Source organism: Zonotrichia leucophrys, chromosome 3 (genome assembly GCF_028769735.1).
Source record: "Zonotrichia leucophrys gambelii isolate GWCS_2022_RI chromosome 3, RI_Zleu_2.0, whole genome shotgun sequence".
NCBI classification, from domain to species: Eukaryota; Metazoa; Chordata; class Aves; order Passeriformes; family Passerellidae; genus Zonotrichia; species Zonotrichia leucophrys.
In genome coordinates this window covers 7,926,892-7,939,224 of record NC_088172.1, presented here as the reverse complement: position 1 = coordinate 7,939,224, position 12,333 = coordinate 7,926,892, and the positions used below count along the sequence as shown (strand labels likewise).

The 12,333-nt window shown below is 36.1% G+C and overlaps 1 protein-coding gene across 5 annotated transcripts in view; it reads right to left on the bottom strand.

Moving 5' to 3' along the window:
- Nucleotides 1-12,333, bottom strand: part of PHF3 (PHD finger protein 3) — a 50,250-nt gene that overhangs the window by 35,820 nt on the left and 2,097 nt on the right. For 2 of the 5 annotated variants that reach the window (XM_064707316.1, XM_064707314.1), the window contains exon 2: nucleotides 3,543-3,811. The exons of 2 other annotated variants lie outside the window; for them this stretch is intronic. In XM_064707316.1, coding sequence (XP_064563386.1) covers nucleotides 3,543-3,786 — 244 coding nt within the window. In that variant the 5' untranslated portion in view covers nucleotides 3,787-3,811. Of the gene's footprint in view, nucleotides 1-3,542; nucleotides 3,812-12,333 lie in introns of those variants that run through there. One more of the 5 variants, XM_064707318.1, reaches the window with a different exon arrangement.

Sequence of the window (12,333 nt, the reverse complement as noted above, 5' to 3'; positions counted from 1 at the left end):
GTTTGGGCTGTTTTGTCTTTGGTTTCTGCTGGTCTTTGACCAACTTTGTTTGTCATCTAACTAAAGAAACTATCTCAATCTAGCACAATCTGGATTCAGGCCAAGAGATAAACATGAGACTGCTTTATTGGTACTGATATAGTTCTGCCTATCAATAGATAGGCAAAAAACACCCATTGTCACAGTTCTTCTATTTGTCATGTACCAGTACTGCTGACTGAGACCCTCAGTACAAAAAAGGTATGGACCTGGTGAAGCGTGTCCAGAGGAGGCCCCAAAAATGAGTGGAGGGCTGGAGCACCTGTCCTTTGAAGAAAGGCTGGCAGAGTTGGGGTTATTTGCCTGGAGAATATGTGGACACCTTATTGCAGCCTTTTAATACTTAGAAGGGGCTTATAAGAACAGACTTTTTAGCACGGTCTGTAGAGACAGGACAAGGGTAATGGTTTTAAACTAAAAGAGAATAGCTTCAGATTGGATGTAAGGGAGAACTTTTTTATTATGAGGGTGGTGAAACACTGAAAGAGGTTGCCCAGAAAAACAGTGGATGCCCCGTGCCTGGGAACTTCCAAAGTCAGGTTGAACTGGGCTATGAGCAACCTGATCTAGTTGAACATGGACATTGCAAAGGGGCTGAACTAGAAAACCTTGAGAGGTCCCTTGCAAACCACATCATTCTATGATCCCATGCTACTATTCTCCCCAAGAGATGTAATTATAATTCAACATACAAAACCTGTGTTTTCTAGATACATGTCTCTGCATTTCTTACAGGCATGCACTTGAACTGTCTAAAGGACATACAATCAATTGCTACCAGTACCCATCACATACAGTCAGGTAAAAGGTAACTCACCAAAAAAAAAGATCTTAGTATTAACAAAAAGCTTAGTTCTTGATGAATGATGCACAATATAAACCCTAAAGCTGAGCAAAACATATTGATGAGTAACAACTTTGGATCAGGCCAGTAAAAACTACCAACAAAAACTGATGCCCATGCAGCAATAAAAAAAGAGCAGGAGGCAAAACCCACACTCAAAACCAACTTAAGAGCAAGAGAGAAGAGGTTTTGCTTTTGAAAACAAAAACAACATAAAATAAAGCAGAGAAAATGTCACAGTCTTGAGAAAGTAGGCATGTGGGTAAGAAGTGGGCCTGAATCAAGCCCTGCTCATATACTCATATGTCCACATAAGAAATTTCACACTTACACAGCTGGGTTAAAGCACATAAAGATAGTATTTTGTTTGTGCCTAGGTTTTCTACTCCTGAACTCAGCTCAAATCTGCTTTCAAAGAAGAATTAGGAAGCCATGCCTTCTGCTCCTCCATTTTATCTAGAAGACCTGATTACTATTTTAGCTACAACACCTGTCCTCAGTTTAACTATTGCTACCTTTCTCTCTTCTGCTTGCTCACAGCAGTCAAGTAAGCTGTAGCATGAAATATGCGCCACTTTAAAACTTCTACAAAACAGAATTCTACAATACAAGAAGCATCAAATTTGATAAATCTGTCTTTTGCTGATCCTGTGAATTAATTTCCATGAGCAGTTTGTTCCTTTTCTTAAACTGTTTAATAGTCTAGGCATGGGTTATGCAAAATATAGAATACATTAAAGCAAGTTTTGTCAGGAGAGTTATGCTTTTTTACTTTCTAGACAAATTGAACTTGGTGTACAGATGAGCTTCCACCTAAACTGGGAAAAACAGCTTTTGCATGGCTTAATTCATACAGAGGTGCTACCACCTTGAATAACCACATTCTTACCAGCAGACTACATCAGCAGTGTTAGATCACCAATAGTGTCAGAAAAATCAACTAAATCACAACCATATGAACTTTCAAGGAAAAAAGACAAACAAAGAAACCATACTTTGAACTGATAATCGTTATTCTTAACTATAAAATTTTAAGCACATACTGCAGTCCTACCATGTCAGAGTAAGGACAGTTCTTATCAAGACCTACAAAGAACAAGCAACAGCAAGAACATTTCATGTTCTTTTGGATACCTACATTAATGCCAAATTACACAGTTTAATTTCTTTACTGAAATGTGGCTCTACTGGTGCTTTCAGATTTAAAAATAAAACATTAAATTCATAAATCAAATCAGCTTTGAATCCCTTAGTCTTCTGACAGCCTGAAAAAGCAGCCCCCAAATAAATGCATTCATTCAACTATTTTTAAGGACCTTAAAGATTAATTTTGATTATTTAAGTAGTAATAGTACTAATTACTGCACTACTGATCACTTTCAGGACAAATACATGGCAGGAAGCACCTGAAAGTTCGTCCATACCTTCCAGCTGTACCCTATGAGTTAATTCAAGAATTTTAAATGCAGTACAAGTTTGCTGGAGGATGCACAGGATGCAATATAACAAATGAATTTGCAAGTGAGGGGGAATTTGGTTTAGTTGTGTACATTATATGGCCTTATGCATTTTAAAAGGGATACGATTTTTGTTTGGCAGGCTACAGAGAAAAATGTGTAGGAATACAGACTATTGCAAGAGTACACCAAAGCATTAAGGATGGCCTCAAAAATGTTCTTCTGAAGTAGGAAAAAAATGCCAAATATGTTTTGGCTTGATAGTGCACTTTTTCATTACTTTAAACAGTATAATCTTTGATTTATAGTTTTCCATTATGTAATACCACCTAATTTGGTGAAGGTGAAAATTTAGTCTGTCAGTAACAGTAAAATATACATAAGGAAATTATGAAGATTTTCAGAAGCAGTTATAAAACTTACTCAAAAAAATTAAATATTGAGATAATAATGTAACTGCAATGATCTACAACACTTCTAGTAATGAAGCTAAAAAATTATGTTTTTTAAACTTCCAGTCAAATAAAGAAAACTACTAAGAACAGAGTATATTTTTGTCTGTAGCATCAAATTCAGTACAATTATTCCAATTCTTCATAAAAATTAATAATTTTAGAGATTGGATCATCCCTTTTTTTTAATCTTCTAAAATTACTCAATAAATTCTAAGATTATTTTTATTTAAAACTTTGATCTAAATTGTTCCCAAATCAGATATTCCAAACAGTAAAAAATAATTTTATGATCATTCCAGGGTCTTGAAGCCAACCAGAAGCACCCAGAATCCAGAAACAGCTCAGTACCAGAAGGCCTAGCATTAACAGAGCAACCCTGATGTCAGTAATTTGTATAACTCTCCTGCTCCGACTGCTACTCCAGAAATATGCTATTTTTTGAGCCAACCAGTGACTTCAGTGATCAGGTCACTACCTACACTAAACAAACCTTGACTCTCATTGGAAGTAACTGACAGACAAGGCCTAGGCTATTTCTGAGCCACACAAGGAGCTTTCCTCTATTGTTATACTACAAAATTAACAATTCCTGCACATAGTTTACATGCCAGGCATGTATGAAGTGCATTGATAAAGGGCAGCAACGTGACAGAAATCCCAACTTCTTATTTCTAAGTTATGAAAAAGGGTTGGTACTAGAGTGAAACTGTATTTTAAATTGTAATCTTAAAAAATTGTAAGATTTACCTGTAGAACAAGGCATCTGGAAATTGGGGTCATTGCTATCCAAAACAGGCAAACAGAACTGGGCACTTGCAGATCCTAGCATAGGATCCTTATCGCTGAGCATGTTCTTCAGCGAATCCTCTAAGACATTCTGACTTGTACTAAAATCCTCACAGACTTCATTCTCCAGGTTGGATTCTAGAAATAGGACATCATCTAATTGTTCAGTAGGAATTAAATGGTTAAATGTATCAACTATATCCATGAAGACTCCTGTGTGTCTTTCAGTCCTATAGAAAGACAAGAAAAATACCATAAGAAAATAAGCTACAAACTGTAAAACACCTAAGACACCAGCAAATTTTTTGGCTCTTGTGTTTTATAAAGAATGCTTAAGGTATTTAAGAATTATAAAAACAAATAAAAAACTGCTTATGGCTTAGTATGGCCCACTAAAAATCATAACTAAAAATCAATTCCCTAATTATTTTTAAAAGAAATTCCATGCTAATCTCCTCTATCAGCATCTGAATGCTGATACTTCTACAGAATGTGAATAACAAAGGTAACTAAACAACTTCTTTCAAAAATTTGTTTAAATCTTAACCACCCCAAGCGGATAGGACACTAGAGGAGGAGGATATCAAGAACAAGTGAACTTGAAGATAGCAGCACTGTGAGCATGACTTTCTTCTTTTTAAATGGACAAATGTGAGGTCAGCTTCCACTACCATCAATGGAGCTGAGAAGGTTCCAGAGCACGCCATACTATTAATATGGTGTACTACTGAGAAGAACTATATTTCTGTTCAAAGAGCAACTACCATATACTTCATAGCAAGTTAGTATTTTCAAACAGCAAGGTTTTATTTCTACTATTTTTCATCGATCAACACAGTCAATAAAATTACATCAATTTTATACAAAAAATCTGATTTCAATCAAGTACATGAGAATTCTGAGCTGGCATCAAAAGGAGGAGCCTTTTGAAACTTCAACTTTGAAGACATTTAGATGAATGTCTAGAAGTCTACATAAGGAATTGTATACAGAGATGGCAACTGCATTTTACAAGGAATTCTTTATTTTCTAGATCTTCTTTGCAATGCAGCAGAAGTGCAAGTACTGAAGCAAAGACTTAACTATTAAGTATGTATAACTCAACATGGAAACTAAGAATGGAAAAAAAGTCAGCAAAATACTTTGGAAGTTTTGCTTTAGCATATCCTCGAAGTGGAGAAAGATAACCATAATAAATATGATCAGACAGGTCAGGAAAATGGAGCAGTGCAGTACTGCCTGGCTTAATCTGGCAAACAGGATAGTCTGAAAGTCCAGTTTTTGGCACATAAGGCTGTTAAAGCTTTTGGAAACAGCAAAAGGACACAAATAAGTATCCTGCTCCTTCTTTCATCATCCTCCTCCCACATGAGATAATTATTTTTTTTAGAATGAACACACTAATTAAAGGAAAATGACAAGTGAGAATTGGAGTTTGCAGTGCTTGAACTACTTTCTAGATGGTTATTCCAGCAACCTGCCACTAAATAAATCCAGTACTTACTCATGTTTAATAGAACATTAAGTATGCTTCCTTAGACACATTAATGGGGCATTTCTGTTTTAGCAATCAACTGGGAATATCCTAGCCAGAGACATGTAAGGGCTCTGCTACAACTTCAACCATATTTGTGCATTTTATTTCACAAAATTACAAAAACTACAGGTTTAACACAAATGGTGTTTCCTTTTGTTTGGGTGGGGTTTATTAGGTTTTTTTTTTGTTGTTGTTGTTGTTGTTTGTGGGGTTTTGTTGGGTTTTGGGTTGTTGGGGTTTTATTTTCAAACATACCAGTCTTTCTTCCTTCTCCCATAGAGCAGCTCAGAACAAAGTGATGGTCAGATATAGAATATATATGCTCTGTGTCTCTGCAGAGCTTGTTATCTCTCCAATTTCTACACACAATTTCTACACAACAAAGCAGTCTAATACACAAGGTCCTACTGACCAAGCAGCCAGAGTGAAGTTTAGCTGAATCACGTGCATTTAGTAAAGAGACAACAGAGTTCAGCAGCAAGTTGTCATTTGAAAGCACTCTCACAAAAAAAAATGGACTTCTTTTATCAAGAAATGCAGTGCATCTGCATATACACCACACAAACAAGCATCTATAACAGCAAACATGGTTTCTGAAGTTCCAAATCTGGCAACAAATGAAGAAGCAAACTAATAGAGTAAGTACTATGCCGCACTGTATAATCTGTTTTTATTATTATACCAAGTAGTTACAACAATCTGATACAATAGGATAACCTACAAGAGATGCAATGGCTCCAAGTAAGAAAATAATTACAAATGCCCCAATACAGTACTTTAAAGCACCTTCCTGTAATGACAGATTTTTTTCATATTAGCATTACATAAGCACAAGAGTAACAGCCACAGGATAAAATGGTGAACCCTGACATTAACAAGTGTCAGTTATTGACACTGCAATTACACTGCAATAGAATACCTACATATTGCGAGAATGCAAGAAACCTTTTGCATCTAACATTAAAAAGTGGCATTGGCTTTGAAGACACAATAACATATATGTATATCCCAAGCTTTTTTTCTGGATAGGAGAACATTTATATATTTGTTTGTATATACTCAAATATATATATTTGTTTGTTTGTATATACTCAAATATTGTGGTTCCCAAAGCAGTGATGACCACTTCATAAAAAGCAAAGCTCTTGCTAAAAATCCCTGACAGAAATTAACCTGTCTTCAGTGATGTGAGGAAGAAAAAGATAACTTCAGTTTTCTAAGACTACCATGCAGCCATTCAGAACGCTAAAAGCACTGAGAAGTAACTGTCAAAGCAACTATACATGCAGTGGCCACAAACACCTTCAATGAGATCAAAGTAGCTAGCAGAAAAAATTCAAGAGGAATTTTACTGAAAGCTTTATTCCTGGAGCATGAACCTATGATCAAGTATTAAGTTCTACCCAAATTTTGCATCAAAAAGTCAGGGGGCTTGCATAAAAATACTACTAGCACAAAGTCTAATATTCAAGAACTTATTCCACCATTTTAAAATAAAAAGTTTATGCCAGCAAAATATAGAAAATCAAATTTTTGCTTTACCTAGTTCAAAAATCCACTCTGTGATTATTTACATAATTGGTACACTACCAAGCTATTTTAAAAAGTTATTTCTAACATTACTAGATTACCTATCATAACAAGTGTAAAATCTGTGGGACTGAGGATGAAAGATAAACTTCTTTAGCTAGACAGCCATTAAAAACAGTTGCTGCGAGAAAAAAAATCTTCTCCTGCTCAATGCCTTCAGTGCATGAATTTTGAATGGTTTATTTTGCATTTGAAACACTCTGAACATCAGGAAAAATAGCCAGAGGTAGAGGTAAAATCACAGTTAAGATTTTCATGCTCACTTATTTCCAAAGCTAATCCGAACCCCTCAAAGGCAGAATGCGTTACCGCGCTGGAACGCAGCCGTGCCCTCCCCTTGACCCCAGCGGCCGCGGCCTCGCAGGCAGCCGCGCACACCGAGCCGACTCCCATCGCACGGCAGCTCAAGGGCTTTCCCGCTGGGCAGCTAACCACAAGCAACACAATATGGAAAGAATTATGCACACAGAACCAGTGAGGACTGTTCATAAATGAGGCAAAGGAGCAAGTCCCAGTGAGGCTCAGTTAAACTCCCACCCACTGGCTCCTGGAGCATCGGAGCACAGCAACATACAGGAGGAGTCTGGGTAAGAGAAGAGCTCACCATCAAGGAAAGCTTGAAGTATGGCGGGCATTCTCCTCAGTTCACTAAATACATTTCTCTTACACCTTCGAAAATTATTTGCTTCTATCAGTCCCCCCCACTGCAAAACCAGAAGCAACAATTACAGTAGTAACACTGCAACAATTACAAAGTAACTCACCAACCAACACGTCATTAAGGGATCCAACGCTATAAACAACCCTGCTGGAAAACACTACAGCCAAATATGACTTCTAGAATTTTCCTCACATCATGTTTACCATAAAATTTCTTCATGCTCTCAACATTGTTTCCTTTTACAGTCTAAGTCTTTTAGTTTAAAAAAAAGAGAATTTCTTCCACTGGTGAATTAGTTTATTAAGCCAGGTGTGACATAATATTGCCTCAAATCCCAACAAATCTGGTATGAAATAAACATGCTGTAGACTCTACCACAGCAGATTTTTATCTTCTCCCCCTTTACCATATTTTCATTACATCTTTAACAGTTCTACATGAATTTTTAAAATTAAAAGTTAAATAGTTGGAATGATCACTTGCTAAGAAAAGAAACTGAGATCTCAAACAAGCATATCCTTCCAAACTAATCTTAGAAGGGAAGGAAGACTAGAAACTGGACAAGAGATATTGCACATCTTTAAGCTTTTTCATTGCTTAGTTTGTCTACGAAAGAGGCAAAGAATTACTTCAGTTACTGTTATATTATTTTCTTAATCACAACAGAGAAAAATAATTTAGCGGAGATCTCCAACTGCATCCATATGTTTCTATCATCTTATCTAACACCCACCTCAGGCAGGAGTGATCACACTTTGTATTTACCACTAAGCATTCCTTGTGGTTTTCAGCTGATGGACACGCCAAGCATACTCTTGACTGCATTTTCAACTAAGTCTGCCTTAAAAAGTAGCATGTTAAATTTAATTTTCCAACTACATATTTGGATATATGTTAGATATGTATGATCTAACATATATCTATATGTTAGATACATTTGTCTTGATATTTTATTTTTTCTTTATTTTCCTTTACATTCATTTTGTTCATTTTTTTACAGTACTCACACATCATTTATTTTACAAAGCATATGTTAGGCTTCACTGTAATTACTCTCTTTCCTTCCCTCTCTGGCCAGGGGGTGAATTTAATATATCTGTTTACCTTTCAGACTTGACTTTCATATTTTAGCTTATATTTTAAAGTTAGCAATATAAAAGAGAAGCTTCTGTATGTTTAATAACTGTCAAATTAAAAATAAACCTGGTTTATTAAAGTTCTCAAAAGCTGGACTTAAAAAAAAAACCCCATTTCTACAAAGAAATATTGCCAAAAAAAGAATTGCCTGAATTGGGGACAAGGATAGGCAAAAACCTGAGGGAACCTAATGAAGGAAAAAAACCTCACACTGCTTATTTAGGATATTCAGAATCCTAGATGTTGAATAGCCTATCTACTTTATTGATCTGCCTGAATAAGTGAGTCTGAAACTGCTGAAGATAGCACAGCAATACTACAATTCCTTCCATTTCACCGAAGTACCTTTCTGAATAGTGTCTGTCACTTCCAATTTGCTGAATCTGTCTAGTGCTTTTAAAAGTTTTGTGCATCCAGTTATTGACTGGACTATGTGGGAGACATTGCAATGTTCAAGATACAACACTTGGTCTCTGGACCTTGTGCTCATGCACACCCAAAGACCAGCAGCAAGCACTAGTCATAACAACTCCAACAGACTCCATTAAAAAGATCCATATTATATTTATTTCTTCAATTAGTAAACTCTGGAAGGAGACTAAACGAAAGGAACAAGCTGTTTGGACAACTATCACCTTAGACGGCAAAACAAAAGAGAAAAGCTGACTCAGCACTGTTACAGAAGAATTAGAAAGGAACAATAACTGACAAAAATTTTTTATCAAAAGAGAAGAACTGCATCTTAATTGGCATGCAATGAGGTAAGAACACAAGCAGCTTGAAAAAAAACCCCAAACAACTCCTTGCTCAGGCTGTGTGGCAACTACTGAACCCAAAAGGGACACTCAAGGTATGAAATGTCTACCTTTGTTCACTGGAGTTGGGATGTCAGACCACTGCATGGGCTCACTGATACCTTGACACTTAAAAGCCCGCCTACCAAACAATGTTACTTCAAAGCCCCAATGCACGTTTTACTGCCATTCTCCTCCTTCCTCCTACACAAACTTTAAAGTTTAAGCTCCCAAGTATCTAATGGAAAATTAAGGCTAAGTTGCCATGTATCCATGTTGCCATGCTTTAAGCACCAGAAGCTGCATGCATTATGTTCATGGATATCACAGCATCAAAAGCCAGAACGGACCCACATCTTCTGTAGCAAGAGATTTTACCCAAATGTGCTCACAGTCCAAACACCTCGTGGGATTAAAGAGAAAAATCATTATCAGGCAGTGCATCAGAGGCAGCATCAGTAAGAAGATATCAATTTGACATCTTTTTGGTGAGTTTACCAATCTCACACCAATGTGCATTCTACTCTGGTTCATTTTGGCTCAAATCCCATCACCTGGGGCAGTCTTCAAGAATTAAATTAACTCACAAAGTATTTTTGACAGAACAAGCAATGTGATCTATGAGCGTATGAATGACCATCTAGCCACAAAAACATGTTTGGAAAGGGTTAAAAGAAGCTTTCAGCATCCTTTGTCAAAAAAACAAAAGGCAGATATAACACTTGTATAGAATATGGTTTACTGAGCTTTAATCTTTAAGCATCATTAAATTTGACATTCCTCATTCACTTATTTCCCAAAAAACAGGACACTGGCCAAAACCTGCCTAACAGGAACATGTATGCAAATAGGTTGATTTGAATCATCCATACTGCTGTAAAGGAGGGCCAGGTACACTTTGCTGACAAGCTTATACACTGAAACATGGAACCATTAGGTATCCATATGCCACCTGTTCCCTCATGTAAACCCCCTACTTATTATTTATTAATTTAATCCCTCATTTAAAATTTAAGATCTAGCTTTTAGTGCCATCAAAACAAAGCCCTGCTAAAGACTAAAAAACAAGAAATGTAAATCTGAGCATTTCGCTAATTGTTAAGAAGGTCTTCTATACTATCTTTGTGTTTACCTCACTCTGAAGTCTCCAGACACCAACTGACACAAACCCCTTGCTACTAAAATCTCAACAGACATTATAATCACCTCTCAAGATCTATCTAAAATCTAAAGTTATGTGCTACTCCTCTCAATGACAGAGCAGGTATCTTACTGCTTGCTATCATGGTATTTAAGAGAGCAGACAGCTCAAGACGCTTTGTTAAACCTTCTCTATTCATAACTCATTCACCAGCCATAACTGTACATCGGTGTGTACCTCAGTGAACAGAAAGGAAAAGTAAATTTCAAAAAAAAATTATTTATTTAGAAGACAAAGAAATACAGAATGAATAGAGAAACCTTTTCTTAATCACAAAATATGAAATTGTATCATTGAAAATCATCTTAGCAGTTATGTTAAAAAATACCTCTCTCACCCTTACTTTATAGCTCAAAGAGGCACACAGTGCTGCATTAAAATTTCTGTTATGTCAAAAAACACCTTCACAGTGTGAAATGTGGAGAACGTAAATGAAAAATGCAAATTTTTTACACTGTGAAACATGAAGTACTCTGTTTTCCCTTGCTGGACTGTCCCACCAATGAATACACCTAACACCACAAAAATTAGGCATAATCAAGGACCATTTGAGTCTCTCCACTGCTGTATATACCTTTGGAATTTGTAAGTTCACTACCCAGAGGCATTTCACTGAAAGTAAAAAGATGAGGAGAGATTGTATTTCCACCATTACTGCTATTCTTTTGAACTCTTCCACCCTCAGGTTTCTCAATACTTGTTTCAAGTATTTTCAGCTGGAACACAGTAAAAAATGCTAAACTGTGTAGCAGGTTACACTGATTATTCATCAGTCACTGGACAGAATATTTTCATTTGTAATACCTTTTGCATTTGTCAGTGTCTCTCTCATAAAGATTCATTTGGAAACACCTATTAGAATTACGGTTTGTTTGTTGGGATTTTTATTAGCAATAGTTAAAAGCTTAACAGCTAATCCTCGTGAAGTTTTTCATAGAAATACGCCATCCATCATGTAGCTATACTGACACCACCCAGGAGAATGTGACAAGCTGTCCGAATCTTTCACTTTCTGCTTCTATAAAATGAACTCATACCCCAATTCAGTGAACTTTATCATTGGTACTTCATAGCATTACCTTTCAAAAATATGCCCTTACCATAAAAAAAGCTTCTAATATAATATGGCTCCCTCATTAAAGCTTGTATTTAACAATATTCAGGTTGACTAGGAAAAATTAATGGAAAAAATTAAAATAACTAAAGAAATTCATCAGCTCAACTCTGAGCTCAACACAAGTGGCAGAGGTAAGCCTCTTTTTAAGACAGAGGTTGCAGAAATACAGTAGATTAGCATTTTCACAGTTTCTGTTTTCCATAAAGCACCTTACCACTGTGTTGAATTAAATCTAGCCAACATGGTTTGTAGTTAGGTGCCCTTTCATTCTGCAAATGTAAAAGGCACATAAAAACGGAATGACTGAGTAACAGGCAACAATAGCTGAAAAAAAACATAGGTGCTCAGAATTCCATATTTATATGCATAATCTTTAAAGCCAACTATAGAAATTAAAAGTAGAAGCTGTTTGTTGCAGAAAAAGAAGAGTTTTATTGCAGGACATGCACTAACTGTAAACAGAAGTGGAATTACTCCAAGAAATGTAAAAACCCACGTTTTCAAGGCTCCCTTACATTGTGTCCCAAACCACAACAGATTAATTTATTAAGCAAAACAAACCATGAATTAGTGGTTATAAAGAGATGCCATATGTTTACCATCCTTACATTCAATCCTAAAATATTTCCACTGTTTAGTGATGCTAATATTCGTTTTGATAAAAGCAAATGCATAAGAAGTGCATAATGAATTAACAACTACATAAAAGACACCA